The sequence below is a fragment of the Apaloderma vittatum genome, unplaced genomic scaffold (assembly GCF_000703405.1).
Source record: "Apaloderma vittatum isolate BGI_N311 unplaced genomic scaffold, ASM70340v1 scaffold17979, whole genome shotgun sequence".
NCBI classification, from domain to species: Eukaryota; Metazoa; Chordata; class Aves; order Trogoniformes; family Trogonidae; genus Apaloderma; species Apaloderma vittatum.
In genome coordinates, this window is record NW_009737206.1 from 28319 (window position 1) to 46417 (window position 18099).

The window sequence follows — 18099 nt, forward strand, 5'->3', positions numbered from 1 at the left end:
GAAAAGTTATCTTTGATGTAATTTAACATGCCAATGTCAAAGTGATGTCACTTTTGATTGATGAAAACCTGTTAGTATGTTCAGGCTTCTGACCAAACATGCCTTGTGATCAGAAAAATATTACTGAAGAACCTGAAATGCTGGAAATGCTGGCACGTTTTTGCTGTGTTTGTCATTCTTTGCTCCATGAAATAGGGATTTGTCTAGAAAGAGAAATGACTTAGGGCTGTATGTGGATAGCTTTTTCCTCTGCTGCCCAACCATTTGCATCTTCTCTGTCATAGACAGTGATGTCCTCCAGCCTGTTTGATTCTTCTGAGTTCCTGCCATTGGACCCTACACAGGAGCCAATCTTCCCACCAGAGTTAATGGTAGGTTAATTAAAAAGAAATAATACACGGTTCATTGATTTCATTGTTCTGCACAGAGTGTGAGTGTGCCCAGAGACACAGTGTGTGTCTCTGCCCTGAGGAAATGTCAGCGCAAAAGATGTCTGCTGAGAAAAGAAGGTGTGTGGGCATGAACACTTCAGTGCTTTATAAAAGGGAAAGCTTTTAAGCCAGGGTGGCTTAAAAGAGATGCAGGCCAAGTGCCTGCCTCAGCTGGCTGCCTTTCCTCTCTATTTCTCACCACACATGCTCTGGGGTTTCCAGTCAGTGCCTGTCCATGGGTGGAACAGTTGCTTATATCTAGATTTCTATTTACTATGTCAGGTGTGAACTTCTACATCAAGGAAGAAGTTCTTCACCACGAGGGTGGTCAGATACTGGCACAGGTTGCCCAAAGAGATGGTGGAAGCCCCATCCCTGGAAGTTTTTAAGGCCAGGCTGGATGGGGCTCTGAGCAGCCTGGTGGGAGATGTCCTTGCCCATGCCAGGGGGTTGGAACTAGACGATCTTTAAGGTCCCTTCCAACCCTGACAATTCTATGATTCTAATTATATGATTCTGTGAAATACAGCCCTATCTAAGCTAATCCCCTTGTGCTCCCTTTATAATGTAGGAAGAGAAGTAGGAGCTATGGAGCTGTATAAGCTGAATGTAAGCTTCAACTAGATGACTTCCTGAAAGCATCAACTTCTCTCCACTCAGTGTAGCAGAAGTATAAGTTGACTGGCTCACACTGACATAAAAAGTTAGGTGAGGTTAGCTTCTCTCCACGCTTTGTTCCTGCCTGTTTTGGGAGGGGGATTTTCCCCTAGGTAAATGTGTCCTAGCCAGGAATCTAGTCTAGCACGTGGCATGTTTACAGCTTCCTTCACATTTAACAAACTGAAGTGCAGTTGTTAATTCTACTGCTGTAGCCAGCCTAAATGTGTCATGTGCTACAGCATGAGTAAGTTCTCATAGACCACAGCATGTATTTAGCTTGAGATAGGTCCCCTTTGTTTCTTCTGTAAGATGTTCTCCTGTCTCAAAGTTGATCTGATGTTGCTGAGAGGAAGCCATGTTCATCTCTTTTCTTCAGTCACTGGATGAAGGAGTTAAAACGGGAACCAAAATCTTGGAGCTGGTAACTCAAATTCAGCAGTGCTAAGGGCTGACGTTTTTGCAGTGAGATGAGAATGGGAAAGCTATTAACTCTAAAATGGCTGAAGCTGCTGGCGTCTACCAGAACTTCAGTCTGACGGAGTTTGCTGTCAGAGGTCTTGCTAGGAAGATGTGGCAGGAGGATGCACCTGATGATATCAGGAAGGGAAAACTTGTCAGCAGGACTACTAGCAGAAGAATGGGGAATGGCCAGCTGCCAACAGCTGTGTGGATAGCACAGCCATCTGCCAGTAACTTCACTGAGATGGGGCCTGGCCTGGCATAGGCACGGGCAGCATGCAAGCAAGGAGTCTTGACTTCATGTAGGGTCTGAGCTCTCTCTGAATTCACTTCTGCAGACTCAGAGTAACAAACAGCAGAAGCAGATGTGTTTCAAAGGCGAGCGTGTGATGTGGATCCAGCCTACAACTCTCAAGGAATTGGTGGCTCTCAAATCCCAGTACCCCAATGCCAAGCTTGTTGTGGGGAACACAGAAGTGGGTAAGAGGAAGAGCTGATTCTTGTTATGAGCAGTTGGAAAACATTCTATGGAGTATTTTGTGAGAAAAGTCGAAGTGTAAACCTCCTTCATGCCATTGATGTTAAATAGCTGCTTAATCTTCAGGTTGTATGTAGGAACAAATCTTTTCAGGTAGATTAATCTCACAGTGAATGTTTTTCCCTGTTCTTTGTTGTTGAGTGGAAAAAAAAAAGCAAGCTTATTTAGACCTTTGAGCTTTTGTGCTAGTTTTGTGGAATTTTGAGAAGAGTGGCACAATGTAAAATGTCCTTATAATCAATGAATTCTGTTTTGAAACCTGCTTTTGGAAGGTTTTCAGTGAATAAACTCTCAAGATTTGAAATCTTACTGTTTTTTCCCCCTCAATATATACTTCTGCAAGCGTAAGTGCTGAGGGGGAGACCTCAGAATTATTTAGTGATTCTCTTATCCTAAGGGATTGAAGACAATCCCCAAGCTTTGTGTGCTTCATTGTATTCACTGTTCTTTCCTGAAGGATTATGTACAACAATACCCAGGTTACACAAGTACTGAACAGTGTACATAAGATTATTGTAAGCCTAGAGAAGAGTCTCTATGAGAGATTCCCTATGAGAATTCTACTATTAGTGGAAAACAGCTTTTAGTCTGATATGTCTGTGACCTTATATAATCTTTGTAACCAATGTTATAGTGAACGGACTCTTTAGCAGACTTGCTGCCATTTAATTGGTTAATTTAGGCTGTCACCTGTGTATAACTGAAGGAGTCTTACTTTTCTTTAAGGTATTGAGATGAGGTTAAAGAACATGTTGTATCCAGTGATAATAGCACCAGCATGGATCTCTGAAATGAATGCTGTTCAGCACACTGAAACAGGTGAGCAAAAAAAAAAGAGACAGAATGCCTGTGAAGTGAGTGGGGACTCCATGGAATTATAGAGAGGGATATGAAGGAAAACCCCCAGATTAAAAACTGCTTTCTGTACGCATTAATGCCTCTACCATGCAGGGAATCGAATGAGGTATGTGTAAAAATAATCTGAGAATCAAAGGGGGCTTTCACTGGAAGGTATATTAGACATTTTATCTGTTGGATTCATGGTGTTTTATGTATATTAACTGGGTTAATAATGGGTTTCAATGGGCAATGCTTTTATTTAGAAAGATTTCTAAATTAGTAACTGGGGGAAAGATGCTTGATTTGTCAAAGAGACTAAGTGAAGTATTGCATTTGTCTTTGTGGTGGAAAGAGATCAACCTTGCAAAGATAAGTAATTAGGACAATGTAGTGCATGTGTCCCAAAGCCTGGTGGCACATTAGGGTGTGTTAACTGGAGAGGAGTTGGAGTTCACTTTCCAAAGGACGAACTAATACCTATAGGAGGGCGGTGTCTTTTATAATACATTGAGGCAACAGGACAGGGTGTTACTGTCATGTCAGAGGCAGTACCACGATGAGCTGTGATTTAAAGGTGAATTTTGTTCTGAGGATGTGATGTTTACCTGCAATGCATGCAAAATAGTGTGACTGAATGTCTTCTCTAAACTATGCTGTCTAATTAAACTCAGTGGCATCTAAGCTTTGTAGACCCAGTTCTAACCATACTCCTGCGCCTTGACTTTCGGGAGAACAACACTTCATTTGTTCATTTACAGGGATCACCTTTGGCGCTGCCTGTACCCTGCACTTGGTAGAGGAGGTGCTGAGAAAAGAGGTGGCAGAGCTTCCTCCTTACAAAACAGAGGTCTTCCAGGCTGTTCTGGAACAGCTGCGGTGGTTTGCAGGGCCACAGATCAGGAATGTTGCTGTAAGTGACTCAGGAGCATCAGGGACTGGAACTGAAAGCTCAGTCTGAGGAGCTGGCCTTCCTCATTTAATGCCTTGTGCTTCTCACACGATAACATTTGCAAACCTAGGTAAAGAATCTAGTACACATAAACCAGCCTCAGGAACTGATAGCAACATGGGGCTCGGCTGGCGTCTGTTCTACACTGGTATCACAGGTTTAGCAAGCAAGGGAAACATGGTCTTTCATTGCACTTATCAGGGTAAGTGGGGGAAACTGTAGTGAGATTTGACTAATTTAACAAAAATGTAGTTAGTGCTGGACAAACTTCAAAGAAGTGGATGTGTAGATTTTTGACAGCACAACTATAGCAGTCATAGTGTTAATGATCTGGCGAATCTTCCTGTATTTTTAATGGGAAAGAGGAAGTGAGTCCAGTGTGTTCAAACTTCATATACTAAAAGAAAAAAATACCAAGCCAGCAGATGACCCAGCCTAGCAAACACAAAATTTTGTCACGCAAGATACTGTGCCATACATCTGAATGTTACTGAAGAGATGCTTTACGCTTTTGTGGATCTTCCCTTAATTACAGCTGCAGTGATTGTATTTTGACATCATTCGACATATGGAGTTTAACTATAAGGAAGTTTTGATGCATTACCCGAAGACTGTTCCTAAAATTATTTCAAGCAAATGTTAGTATTGACTGGGACAGCAACTGATTTCATGGAGTTTACGTTTTCCCAGCCTACAATTGCTAAGTTCACAAAAAGAATTTATCAAAGCAAACTCAAGCTGAGATAACCTCTAGTGCACTGTGTATGGAGTAATGCAGGGTTACAAGATGTTATGTCTGTATTTTCACATTTTTTAATATTTATCTGATGCACATATTATCACCACAGGCTATTGGTGGGAACATAATGACAGCAAGCCCGATTTCTGACTTAAATCCTGTGTTAATGGCAAGTGGAAGCAAACTGACTCTGGTATCAAATGGTAAGTTATGTTTCCTTGTGGCACTGAGGGGAGTGAGGCAGCCAACAGTCCTCTGCCATGGATTTTAGGTCAGGTCAGAGCTTGAATGTGGAAGTTAATGTTAGGTAAAATAGGCTTAGGCTTAGTCTGAGTCTTCAGAGGTTTTGCCCTTTCTGAGGCTGAAGTCCTAGGCCTAGACCTGGGGTTGGTCCTCCCTAAAGAATTTTGAGCTTCTATGCCTGAATGAATGTCTGGTACTGTATATGTACTTGCAGAAAAGTCCTTGTGAATAGCTGGTTGAAGATGCCTGTTCATGAAAAATAATAGGCATGAAATTGTTTCTATCACTATCATACTTCAATCTGTGTGAATTTTTCAGATAAAGATTGAAACTTTTGTTTTCCGTGAAGGAAGCCAAATGTCTCGATTTGTATTTGTTCTTAGAAAGAATTTTTTTTAAATAAGATCCTTGAACTAAGTGGACTGTCCGATCAGTGACTTTCTCTTGCACTGTTTGTTTTCAAGCTACGGAAAGGAGGAAGAAAGAATTACATTAGGATGTTGGAAACCCATTCACCTGGAGGCTCAGCTTTAATTAGATAGAGGAGGGCGATCTCTTTGATCACTTGCTGTGCAAATAAAATTTTGTATATAGGAAGAAGTTGTCATAGATTCCATAAGGACCAAAGTAAACCTGAGAAAATCCTTCCTGATTTGGTGAAAGAGGGTGAAAAAATGAAAAGTGATACCATATCAAGAGTGATTTCTGTAGATTGAAGGCTCTTTCACACATACTATTGTCATTCTTCATCTGAGTTATTCTTTCATCTGCTGTTGATCTCTCCTTGCTCTACAGAGGGCAAAAGGACTGTTGTGATGAATGAAAAGTTTTTCACCGGATACAGAAAGACAATAGTTAAGCCTGAAGAAATACTTCTCTCTGTTGAAATACCCTACAGCAAGAAGGTAAGCTTGTAGAAAAAGGCATCAATGTCTGTGGAGTTATTTTCAATGCTAGGCGCTTTTTTCCTTGGAGTCTGACCTTCAAATGCTAATTTGTCCCAAGTGGACCGGGGAGCAAGTAAATTACTTGGTGAAAGTCTAGCGGTATACTTTTTTTGACAAGGGGAACTGGGCTCTCTGACAAAGTATGGTTAGCCAAATAAGTTTTCTAGTGCAAGAAACACAAACTTCACTTTGTCTGTATCTTTCTGAGTGTCTTTGGTAATGATGAAAGGTGACAAAGTGATGTTGCCAGAGGTCTAATTCCATTTGCAAAATAGTGCAGCAAAGATGCTAGCAGTTCCTGAAGAGAAGTTAAGGTTCCCAAGGTTCCTGCTTCATTTCTGTGAACTGAAAAGGGGAAAGAAATGGGGAAAAGTGTGTATGGATAAGAGGGAAGTTCAGTTTCTGCATCCTTGCCTTGCAAGACTGAAACCACAAAGACATTATTAGGGCATTTTGGCAATTTGGACTTGAAACTTCAAATGAGCCTGCAAATCTTCCTTTGAATAGAGCAGTGAATGCTTCTCTTCTGTACCAGCATGAACCATAACTGATTCAGAGTGTCTCAGAGCTAAAACTCTATTTTTTTCCCTTTAGGGATGAGAACATCAGACTTAATTTTATGGCTATGAAGGTTTTAGTGCTTGAGGCCACAAGTTACAAGATGCAAGAATTCACAGTGTAGTGACACATTATAAATGAAAAACACTGATTTACTTGAAATACCATCATATGCGATAGAACCAATAAATCATAGATTTATAGAATGGCTTGAGTTGGAAGGGACCTTAAAGATCATCTGGTGCCAACCCCCCTGCCATGGCCAGGGACACCTCCCGCTAGACTAGGTTGCTCAAAGACTTAACCCAGCCTGGTGTATCCTCTTATTTTTGTATCTAACTATTAAGGGAACACAGCAATTTTATTTATGGTGTTTTTCCATCTATTTCTTTGATCTTGTGTTAATTGTAAAAGCACTGCTTTTTGCAAAAATGAGAAACGTGCTTGAGGTAGTCAAGGGAAAATACCGTATTCCTCCATCCGTACGACAGTCATATGGCAATTTCACAAAACAAACGTTTACCAGCAGGGCAATGGCTTCATCTCTAGGTATTATGCAGCTCACTGATCTGAAAAACTAAAACAACTTTTGAACTCTCTACTTCATGGTTTCTTGGCTGATCTTTGCTCATAAACATGAAGTCAAGGAGACTAAATTTCTTCCGGGAATGTCTGAAGGTGCTGACATGTGGCAGGCAAAGTCTTCTGGAACTGTGATTGCCTCGCAACTGAAGGCAGAGCTGTGTCAGCACACAGCTAGATGGAATTTTTTGGTTTATGTTTGTTTAAAATGGATGTTACCCCTTGCATTGGTGTGATGTCACCCCAAGGGTAAGACCAGCCAAACAACAGCAAGAACTAAAGAAGTTTAGCACTTTACACGAATCAGTATTGCTGTGAATGGACCAAGCTCAGGGGAGGCTTTCTCATGGAGAGACTGTTGAGGGAGAGGAGGTAACACCTTTTCATCCTGCTAGTTTGTGTGTCTGATATTTAAGATACTCAGGAAATAAAGTTTTTTTTGAGTCTATACTTGTAAGGGGATTGCAGTGAGCAAAGACAGAATTTAGAAAATGAAACAGCTCACTGGATTAAAGGTAGAATATGAATAGATTCCAGGAAAGAAAACTGCTTAGCTTTTTGTGTATAACAAGGCATTCCTAGAATAGGACGTATCCTTATTTAACAACACTCTCTTCTGGACTATAAAAACATTCCTTGTGTTCCAGACAACGTTCACAAATGTTATGCACCACTTGTATTATTACTCACTTAGTGACAATCAGTTTTTCACATCCTTTCCCTTGCATACATCTTTCTCCATCACGGTTGTCACTGTTACTTAATTTTTGTGATAACAGTATTCTGTATCACATGAACATTAGCTGGTTTTCAAACAGAAAAAGCCTGACAACACAGTGCTTATGTATTTCTACCTTTGGAAAACAATTTTAACATACTGTTTGCCAATATTGCCATTGTAGGCTCATATTATCACAGTTTTGTCCTGCTAAAGAGGCAGAAAGCAGTCATGAAGGCTTAAGTCATCCTTTACATTGATATCCTCCAAGTTTCATCCATTAATGATCTATATATTCATTGGTGGTGGACTGAAAAACTTGACATGGAAAAAATGTTTTTTTGCAGTCATAAATATTGCCTATGAGTCTTTTAGAGCCTGTGGATTTCCTAACGTGCTCCTTCCTGGTGTTGCATCATTGAATTGTTTAGGTTGGAAAAGACCTTTAAGATCATTGAGCCTAAGCGTTAACCTAGCGCTGCCAGGTCCACCACTAAACCATGTCGCTAAGCACCTCATCCACACGTCTTTTAAATACCTCTTGTCCAGAATGGAAGACTAATCTAGTTCCCTAATACGTAGCCCTTAAAAGTAAGGATTGCTTGTTTTTCTTGTGAGAATAACTAACACCTAGAAACTTTCATTGTGGTAGTTTAGAGGAGACAGCACAGTTGTTCTACCGAAAGGTAGGACAGACATGGGCAGCCAAGGTGATGGTTACCTTACCTACACTCCTAGTGAGGAGAAACAGCGAGTGCCCTTTCTCCCACAGGACTCTGTACCAAGAAAAGCAAGGTGTCTTGTGAGGAGTGAAAGCAAATATTGCCCTCTTGTTGCAATCATGTTATTGGAAAATAATGTGTGCAGTAAAAGGAGAGGCTGCTTTTTCTCCTGTTTGAATGCTAAGTGGCTTAACTAGCAGAGTGACAGAATGTCCTCACTGGGAGGGTGCTATTGGTACTCCTCTGCTATAATCTGCTGGACTCCCACTAATTACTTGAATTCAGGAAATGAAACAGACCCTTCCATTCTATCTCCACTAACAAGTTCTTGATGCACAAAAGGGGCCTCTTGTGAAACTGCTCTCACTGCCAACAATAGAGGAATTGTTCTTTCCAATAATGGAAGAATTGCTGTTCGCTTCTGATTAGAAATAATTAATGGAACAGATTGCTGTGCTGTGCAGAGTCACTTGGCTAAGCTATCAGAGAAGAAACTTGGCAGAAAATTCTCCAGAAGAGCTGTGCAAAGACATCGGATCTGATTCCTCTCTTAGTTTGCGGGATGCCTGAACAGAAATTTTTCATAGTCTGCAGGACAGGCCAGGGCAAAAGCTGACTGCACTGTGACTACAGGGTGACACCATCACTCTGTGTATACTGGTAGAGTGTCAATCTCGTATTTACTGCTACTAATCATAGGAGAGCTGCTGAGTTTTGTGAGTTGTAATTGCTGGTGCATTTAAAAGAGTTTCCTTGCTCTGTGGAGACCATCAACAGAGGATTCAGGATAGTTACTGAGAATTGCGTTTGCAGTAACAGATTGGAATTGTCTTATATTAGTTTGGTCTGTTCTGGAACTGTGACAGATTTCTGATTATTGATTTCAGTTCTTGCAAAGTTCAAAGACTTCTGAATGGAAGGGGTTTGGGATGTAAGTTTTACTGATGAGGCTTCTGGCTTAGCAGTCTGGGAGAAAGAAAAGGTTGCTGATGATATTGTTTACATACAAAAAACCTTGTCTTTGTTCTTACTCTCAAGATGCGGAAAAAATGTGTCAGGTATGAGCAGATCTCTGTCAGAGCTCATTTCCCACACAGCCCTAGGTTGACTATTAACCACTGATCCTAATACATTAGAATTAATCATTGAAAATGTGAAGAAGTCATTGAATCATATGAAAATATACAGTGCTGCCTAGACAAACATGTTCTGCTTGGCCGTGCAAGATGAATCATCCAGATACAGTTGCCTGAAAGAGCACATCCATGTAGAGAGAGGTTAACAGCTCATCCATATTTATACTCCAGAGCATACTAAGGTAGAGAATAAAGAAATATTTTCCTTCTTCTAGGGTGAATATTTCTCAGCTTTCAAGCAGGCTTCTCGTCGAGAGGATGACATTGCGATTGTGACCTGTGGGATGAGAGTCCTGTTCCACGACGGCACTAGCCGAGTGGAGGAGATAAAACTCAGCTATGGGGGAATGGCTCCTACAACTGTCCTGGCGCTAAAAACTTGTCAGGAGCTCACTGGCAGGTGGGAGTTCTCCTTTGATAGAAAGGCTGTATAATTGAACGGTGCTGATTTTTACAGGGGCAGTTCCAATACCCTAAATCCTCTCTGATAGAAACACAAGGAGAAAGAGGAAGAAGTGCAGCTGCCCTTCTGCTGCAGGCTGTGTTCTGCGTGATGCCTTGCCCGTGCTCCTTATCCCCAAAGATCCATGTCAGTCTCTCAGCTGCTTCCTTGCTACATTCACTCATCTGTTGAAGTGGGCAGAAGCTAGGTGTGGGCATGACCTACAAAAGTGATTTTCTTTCAAACCAGACTGAGAAATCTGCACTTTTACAATATGGTAGCTTTGTCACATATTTAGAAAAGATGACATGTACCCAAGATGAGAGCAAAGCTGACACATGTGCTGTAAACAGAAATGGAACGAGTGGCTGCTGCCTGAGAACTTGCGCCACTGCCATGTCAGAAGCGTTAATGTGCCCTGGTGATATTTTGGGCTAAGCAAGGGTTCTGTGTCACCTTTGTTCCCTTGCAGAGACTGGAATGAGAAGCTGCTGCAGGATGCCTGCCGCTCGCTGTCAGGTGAAATGAATCTGTCTCCTTCTGCGCCTGGTGGGATGGTGGATTTCCGACGCACACTCACGCTGAGCTTCTTCTTCAAGTTCTACCTGACGGTCCTTCAGAAACTGAGCAAGAACCAGAAAGGCACTGTGAGTGCTGCTAAAGAAGGCAGACTTGGGGAAGGAGGTGCTGTGTGTGCTGTCTTGGTGGGGAAGGCATGGGGAGGGTTTAGATTCAAGCAGAATCGTACCTGGGAACAAACTCACGTTACAATAGCTGCCAGAGCTACTCTACTCTTTACCTGCATGACAGTGACTAGTTTATCTTCCCACTTGCTACTTCATGGCATCCCCACCATGTTGCGGAAGGATGCTGATCTGTAGCTTCCAAGGAGAATTCCTGGACTTCTCCTCTTTGTTGCATTACAGCTGCTCTAGTGGGTCTGTGGCTATTGTCTGCACAGAGCCTGGGCCCTATTTGCCTTTCACTTGGTAAAAAAATGAATTATTTTCACTAGAGGATGGAGAATGGTGAATGGCCTGGTCTACTGGGGAATGTGAGAAAGGGACTTGCAGGGAAGATGATTGTTCTTTAATATGTCTCTGGCAGAACAATCTGTGTGAGCCCGTCCCATTGAACTACATCAGTGCTACAGAGCTGTTTCACAAAGACCCCATTGCAAACGCTCAACTCTTCCAAGTAAGTAGCAGTGCCTGCATGACGTAGACCCAGCCGTTCTGTATCTCAGACTGTGCTTCTTGTCTTGTCTCCCTATGAGTATGGGCAATACACGAACTTATATAATGCCATTCCTCAGGCTTGTCTTTGAGTCTCAGTCCCTTTCTTGCTTTAGGATACACTGTTTTTTCCTGTCATTGCCCAAGACTATTTCTGATGTGCACAGCTTCAGAAAAATTGCTGTGGGTAGCACTTTCCTCTTGCTGCCAGCTCCGGATCCAAACTTATATTGCTTTCTCTGGTTACAGCCTCCCTTTCTTTGTATCTCTCAGGCTCCAGACCCATGAGGTATCTTCTTCTTTATTTCTCTGTTAATAACCTGTTCTCTTTGGCTTTGAGAGTAGAGACTAGTTTCAGAACTTGAACCTTTTATGCCAGCTGTCACATCAAAGCCTTCTCTTTCACAGCAGTTTCAAAATGCCTTTCACTTCATTCTCTGTAGCCTCCTCTGTGTAGCCACACCATCTTGTTGACCTTCCTTTCGCACAGGCCTGAGACCCTATCCCATTCCCTGTTTCACTAGAATGTCTCACGGTACCTTTTGCTCTCCAATCAATGCTTCTGTCCCCTGCAATCTAAGCAGCAGTAGTAGTCAGTCCTGTGTTTTACTCCAGGAAGTGCCCAGGGGGCAGGCAGTTGAAGATATGGTGGGCCGGCCTCTGATGCACGTTTCGGCAGCCAAACAAGCGTGTGGAGAAGCTGTTTACTGCGATGACATCCCTCACTACGAGAATGAGCTATATCTAACACTGGTGACCAGCACCAAAGCCCACGCTAAGATCCTGTAAGTGTTGCTTCTGAGTTTCAGTTGTTGGAAGCATCCAGTGCCTGGTGGCTTAGAAAACACTGACCTGTCAAGTTGCAGGGAAAGGCTTTTGCATTAGTGGGAACTTCAGTTCGTTGCACATTGTTACATGGAGGTGAGCTGCGTGTGTGACAGCTGCCTTGCAAGTCTGTGTCAGTGAGAATATGGGAGAATTAACACCAAACTCAGAGCTTTGCTGAAGCAAGAAATGCTCAGGCCTAGGCAACCTTTTTGCATGTCCACTTATACTCAAGCACACAGGATTAGGAGCTGGGTAGGAGAGCACCACAATGTCTGAGGATATGCCATTTTTATCACTAACCAGAGCATGCAACTTGAACGTGCTTTTTCCTATCTGCCTAAAAACGTTGGTTGTAACACGCAGTTCCACCACAGCGCTCCTGCTGTTGAGTCAGCTCTGTGTGGCCTGTCTTCTGCTTTTTGTCTTGCGCCATGCTTGCTTGCACTGAGTACGATCGAGCCCTCTGCATAACAGTCCTATGTAAGTTAGCTTCAGCTATTAGGTGTAGACCTGTTTGTGCTTGGCTGTTGCAAGGTGCATAGGTCACTATTTGGAATTGCAGCTGTCTCTGAAAACATCTTGTCAATACACAGGGCATGACTGATGCATAATTTATAAGAATAGTGACTAACCAACTCTAAAAGACCTATCCTGGCAGGTAACGGCATCTACATTCTCTTGTGAGTTTTAAAGCTGTTATATTGCAGAACCGACTGCCCCACCCACTCCAATCCCTAATTGTTCTTACATTGTGGTGGCTCTGCAGGCTCTCATCTGCCCTCAGCGGCTCTGATGTGAGGCACCCTGCGCTACCTTGCCTCATGTCACCCGCAGTAGCCTCACCATGTGCTGTTCGTTTCTTAGGCAATGCTTTCTTGCTGGTTGAAGCTTCCTGCCTGGAGGTTTCCCACAGCATGGGGTGTTGGACACATAGCACGGTGGTCATGGATACATAGATGTAGTAGTTGACTCCCAGATTATGAGGGAAATCACTCTGTCATCACAGTTAAATCTTAGGTGTTGCAACGTGGTCATCGATGAGTGCTGCAAACACATAAGTACTGTGGCTGCTACCAGTGCAGATGGGGCAATAAAGCATCAGGCCTGTGACCACAATAGTCAGTATTTTGCTAGAGGTTGCTCTTGCATTTGCTTTGCGCACTCACATTTCAAGCTGTGAGCTTGTATTGTTCTGCTGAGGAAGTAGCGGAATATTTAATCGGGTGACAGAATTATCTCAGCCTGTGATTTTATTGGTCAAAATATTGGTTCTGAAAACTGCTGCTTCACCCGAGTCAGCTTTTGACCACAAATTGTAAATTAGAAATCATCTGCCTCTGTATTTCCAGCTAAGGAAAACTGTTAGGGGATTTTTTCTGAGGCATTACTGCAGAAGCATGGGAAAGTGAACTTTCCAAAGAAAAATTGCATTGTCCTCAGGTCCTGCTGTCTAAGAGTTCATGTGGGAAAGTCCATTCAAACATTTAATGTCTCTTTAAAAAAGTCAGTAGCTCACTGGGATGCATAAACAACTACTTTCAGGCACAGTGCGTATCTGAGTTTCAGGAATCTAAACAAGAATGCTGAAAAAATTTCCAGCAATATACAGAAGACAATAAATCATTCAGTTAGCAGAAACAAAGCCACAGCTTTTTTTATTCGCAACAGTTCCCTTGTAAAGCCAGACAATTACATAGGCAATGTCCAAAATATTGCAAAAGGAGCTAGAAAGTCCTTTGTAATCCATTTTTTATGAAATGCTCCATATGAAAATTAAATTATATTGCACTTTTCTAGTTACTTTCTTTCTTGCTTGTCACTTAGTTTTAGCTTTGTATGTGATCCAAACAGACAAGCATTTTGGTTAGATACCTCTTTTGCTGATTACAAAAGAAAGACTTTCATGAAGCTTTTTGTCTTTTGGAGCACCATTTCTTTCACTTCCTTTTAAATACCCTTCAGCTTCCTTGTGATTGATACTCAACAACTTCTCTCTGACTCTCAGATGGGTTTTTCTCCTGGGGTGAACCCACAGTAGATGATACGTGTCTGCAGTAAAATTTCATGTTCATCAATAGACAGACAGAAATCTTGCCTTCACAGAATCACAGCAGCTAAGACAACAGCTGGAGCCTGCTAGTGCTAATGTCAATCTGTCTTTGGTAAAGGGTGTTGAGGGGTCTTTTAGTACACATGATGACTGGATCAAGTTCAAATATGTCTTAGGGAAAAGATGCATGATGCAGTATAGTCCAAGGAAGCAGACTAGTGATCAGTCTCACAGTCAGGATTCATATTATCATATAGATCCCAAAGGATTTTAGTCTAATATGTTGCACTTTCTGTCTTGGTCTCATGATATTTGTTTGACAAACTCCTCTCTTGCACAGCCAGCCTTCAGGAAATCAGGCCTCAAAATGTATTGGTATCTCATAAGCACCGTCAAAAAAGAAAAATGAGAAATAATAATGCTGCTTCTTGTCCTTTTTTTTTCTTTAGCTCTGTAGATGCATCTGAAGCACAGAGTGTTCCTGGGTTTGTGTGTTTTGTCTCTGCCAACGATGTTCCTGGCAGTAATATCACTGGCATCGCTAATGATGAGACTGTCTTTGCTAAGGATGTGGTATGTGATTAAAAATACCATTTTTCAATCATGTTGCTCAGGACATAAGATTTCTCGTATTGTCCGGTAAAGTCCTTTACATTATACATAGATAAATCCTAACTGCACTGGAGTCAATAGAAATCTTGGTGCCACATTCAATAAGGCCTGAGTCCTGTGCCCCATGTATTATCTGCGCTGTTCTCCTCTAAGCTACAGGGCACTGGGACAGGCTCGCTCAGTTATGGTCCAAAGCTGTTCGTCATCATTTTCCCTTGATCGGTTTTAAATAGACCAGTCTCAACATACAGATGAAAAACTGTACAAAAGGAATTGATGAAGGAAATTATCACGAACCTCTCAGTTGTGTCATATATACACACCAAGTGACGGTGGGTCCTAATCTCTCCCGTAGGTCACTTGTGTTGGTCATATCATTGGTGCAATTCTTGCAGATACACAGGAGCATTCCAGAAGGGCAGCTAAAGCTGTGAAGATTACGTATGAGGAGCTCAAACCTATTGTGACAATTCAGGTAAGATGGCTCAGATCTGCTTCAGCAGTTAGCTTGGGATCTCCTGATGTCTGGTTAACTTCTACTCTCCCACATGTGGTTACTTAGCCACAGGTTTTGTTAGTCTTTGTGGGTGCAGCAGGATATGGATAGAAGGAATAATTTTTATATTTAAATATAAAGAGGACACACCTTTGATGTGGTACTGATTTGGAGTACATTAACTTGTTCTGTGTTATTTAAAGCTGAAACAAATAAAGCGAATTCTGGTAGATGTATTGTGCTCAGCACAAATCTGTTTAACAAGGTTACTGCCAGTTATGTCTCCTACCCGCTGGTGCTTGCCTTCCCTGACGTGACCCTGCTGGCTTCACTGGTATTCATTTGTTCTTCATTCCCTGATTTATAACATTCAATAATAGGGGGTGAAAACATCTCCTGGAGCTCTGTCACTGCACTGCTGCTCTGAGATTTCTGCAGACCACTTGTCTAGTTTCTAAGCTGATGAAATCAATATTCAAGAGTTCACTCTCCACAGTGAACATTTCCACTGACTGCATGGACACAACCCTCAAGTGGCTTTTCTCAAAGCTGAAGAAATTAATGTAAACAATTTGCGATCATTTCATGCTGCTTCTTTTTTGAACCAGAAGACTTGCTGACAAGATTTCCGTATGTGACAGTGAAAGCAAATTATAGTATCTAATACGGCACTCACATTTAGAAATGAGAAAAAAATTGTTATATGAAGCTGTTCTTATTGGGGAGAAATTAGAACCATGGGAATCAAATTAATTTTTTTAATGGTCAGTGTTTCATACTATGTGTTTTGTAATGGGAATTGTATTCATGCAAATACAAAGAGCGTGTGCATTGTCTAGTACAGTACAGGCATTGGTACTGTCATCCGCGAACAGAGATTTTGGGTTGTTTGTATGATTTGTGGGTTCGCAAACAATGTGTGAGAACTTTTTCCTTTTCTGAGGCTTCTAGTTGTTTATGTAACTGTGGAAGATAATAGTGGAGCCAAAAATTAGTGCTGATTTTTTGTTGGTTTTGTCATTTGGTCATTCTGTGGGGGTTTTTTTCAGTACAGAAAGCTTCAGTTTTGGCAAAAGTGAAATGTGTTCATAAAAATTCCCCTAGAAAGATTATTGTACATTCGAAGTGAACTATTTCTGCAGAAGTTCTCACCCTGTCTGAGAGATTTAATTTTCTTCTTCTTTGGCCCCTTTTTTTTTTCCTTTTTTTTTTCCTCTCTTTTCTCCTTTTCTTTTCCTCCCTGCCTCCTGGGCCACAGACTATAGTTAATGTAAGTTGTAAGTCATAGCTCTGGTAGCTACAGACCTTGAGGCTCTGGGTCTATAAAATAAAATGGGTCATAAGGAGCAATCTGAGATTGTCCAATTATGGTGTTTATTGTGAAATTACTGTGTTGCCAAATTTTTTTTTTTACTGCTTTAAGTCAAGTCACTCAGCTATTACCATAGTTAGTGTCCTTGTAAGTTCTTGTGATTTTTATCGTGGGCATTTCTTCTTTAGTCAGAGGAAGCTTTGTTTTCACTCCATGTCCACAAAAATTTCCTTGTGTCATTATGTTTCCTAGGAAGCTATTGAGAAACAATCCTTTCTTAAGCCTATAAAGAGGATTAAGAAGGGAGATGTGAAGAAAGGTTTTGAAGAATCTGATCACATTTTAGAAGGTAAGAATAAGCATTAATGTGATAATTTATGCCAAAAGAAGCCAAGCTATCGGCTTCCTTTTATGCAAAAGATACTGAACTCATGAAAGTAAGGCTTGTGGGGCTAAATTAATTTCATATTAAGTTTCAGCTGTTTGTATACAAATAGCTGGTAAAAGATCTAATTTCTATTTCAAGCAGACTTGGATTGTCCCAGCTGTGCCACTGTAAACGCTCTCTTCTAATGTAGGGGCACAGTTTTCCTAAGCAGATACTCTACAAAGTAATTTTTTTTTTTCCTTAAACATGCATACAGGAGTTTCTTCCTGTCCAAACATAGTCTGGTCTGAATCTTCTAGACAGTCAATTTCCTTTAACCTACTATAAGATTGTGTCTTATGAAAATGGGACAATCTGCCAACTTTGATACCTGAAGGTATCTTGAAGATCATGGCACTGCCCTGTAACACTTTCTCAACATTGATTGTTTGTCTGCCTTTGAGGCTATTTTTTTGTGTGTGTGCGTGCTTCTTGGTTTCTTTCAGCTAGAGTCTGCTGAGGAGGTTGCAGAGACATGGGTAAACATAGCAATAATCAACAGCTGTTTAAAATCAGTATGAGTTAGAAGGGAGGAGTGCCAGAGCTGTGAACTACAATACTCTGTCAGACACGTGCCACTCCTCTGTGTATGTGTCTCTGATCAATAGCTCCCAAGAGGAAGAGTCTCAAATGTCAGACCTTTGGAGAACTATGTATTTTTATTGATAAGAAGTTGTTGTATCCCTCTTACAGGGCTGAGCAAGAAGTTAGATTATTTACAGACACAAACGCTGGTTGAAATTCTCTGAATATTAATTTTCATGGCAGCTTAATAGACCAGGGCCGTGACCGAGAAAGAAGGTTAATTCTGACATTTAACAGTGTGTAGCATGACTCGATATTGTACTCTTAGCACTACCAAGTAAGATGTCCTTGGAAAGAGCCACATGCAGTGACAGAGAGCTGATGCCCAGTTAGATCTTCTTAAGGCATTTTGGGTTTCTAATTTTGTTCCTCTGTTTTGAAGCCAGTAACCTTGTATTTGATCTGCTCAGCTAGACTGTACTTGATTTATTTTTATCCTTCATCTCAGCGGTGTTATCAGCACAGCCTGAAAGGCACCAAACACTGCATCTTAAGAAATGCTGAGTCAAAGGCATGACGTGTGGCTTATTTTTGAAATGTCAACCACTTTTGTGTTTCTGACTGAAGATTTCTAGAAAGTGGAGGGAGGG

At 41.5% G+C, this 18099-nt stretch overlaps 1 protein-coding gene across 2 annotated transcripts in view; it reads left to right on the top strand.

The window, feature by feature from the left end:
• XDH (xanthine dehydrogenase) overlaps window positions 1–18099 on the top strand; it is a 50410-nt gene that overhangs the window by 15926 nt on the left and 16385 nt on the right. For both annotated transcript variants that reach the window (XM_009877262.1, XM_009877261.1), the window contains 13 exons: window positions 285–371; window positions 1889–2030; window positions 2815–2907; window positions 3687–3838; window positions 4726–4819; window positions 5655–5764; window positions 9738–9922; window positions 10437–10611; window positions 11072–11161; window positions 11815–11984; window positions 14527–14650; window positions 15045–15164; window positions 16750–16846. In XM_009877262.1, coding sequence (XP_009875564.1) covers window positions 285–371; window positions 1889–2030; window positions 2815–2907; window positions 3687–3838; window positions 4726–4819; window positions 5655–5764; window positions 9738–9922; window positions 10437–10611; window positions 11072–11161; window positions 11815–11984; window positions 14527–14650; window positions 15045–15164; window positions 16750–16846 — 1639 coding nt within the window. The remainder of the gene's footprint in view (window positions 1–284; window positions 372–1888; window positions 2031–2814; window positions 2908–3686; window positions 3839–4725; window positions 4820–5654; window positions 5765–9737; window positions 9923–10436; window positions 10612–11071; window positions 11162–11814; window positions 11985–14526; window positions 14651–15044; window positions 15165–16749; window positions 16847–18099) is intronic.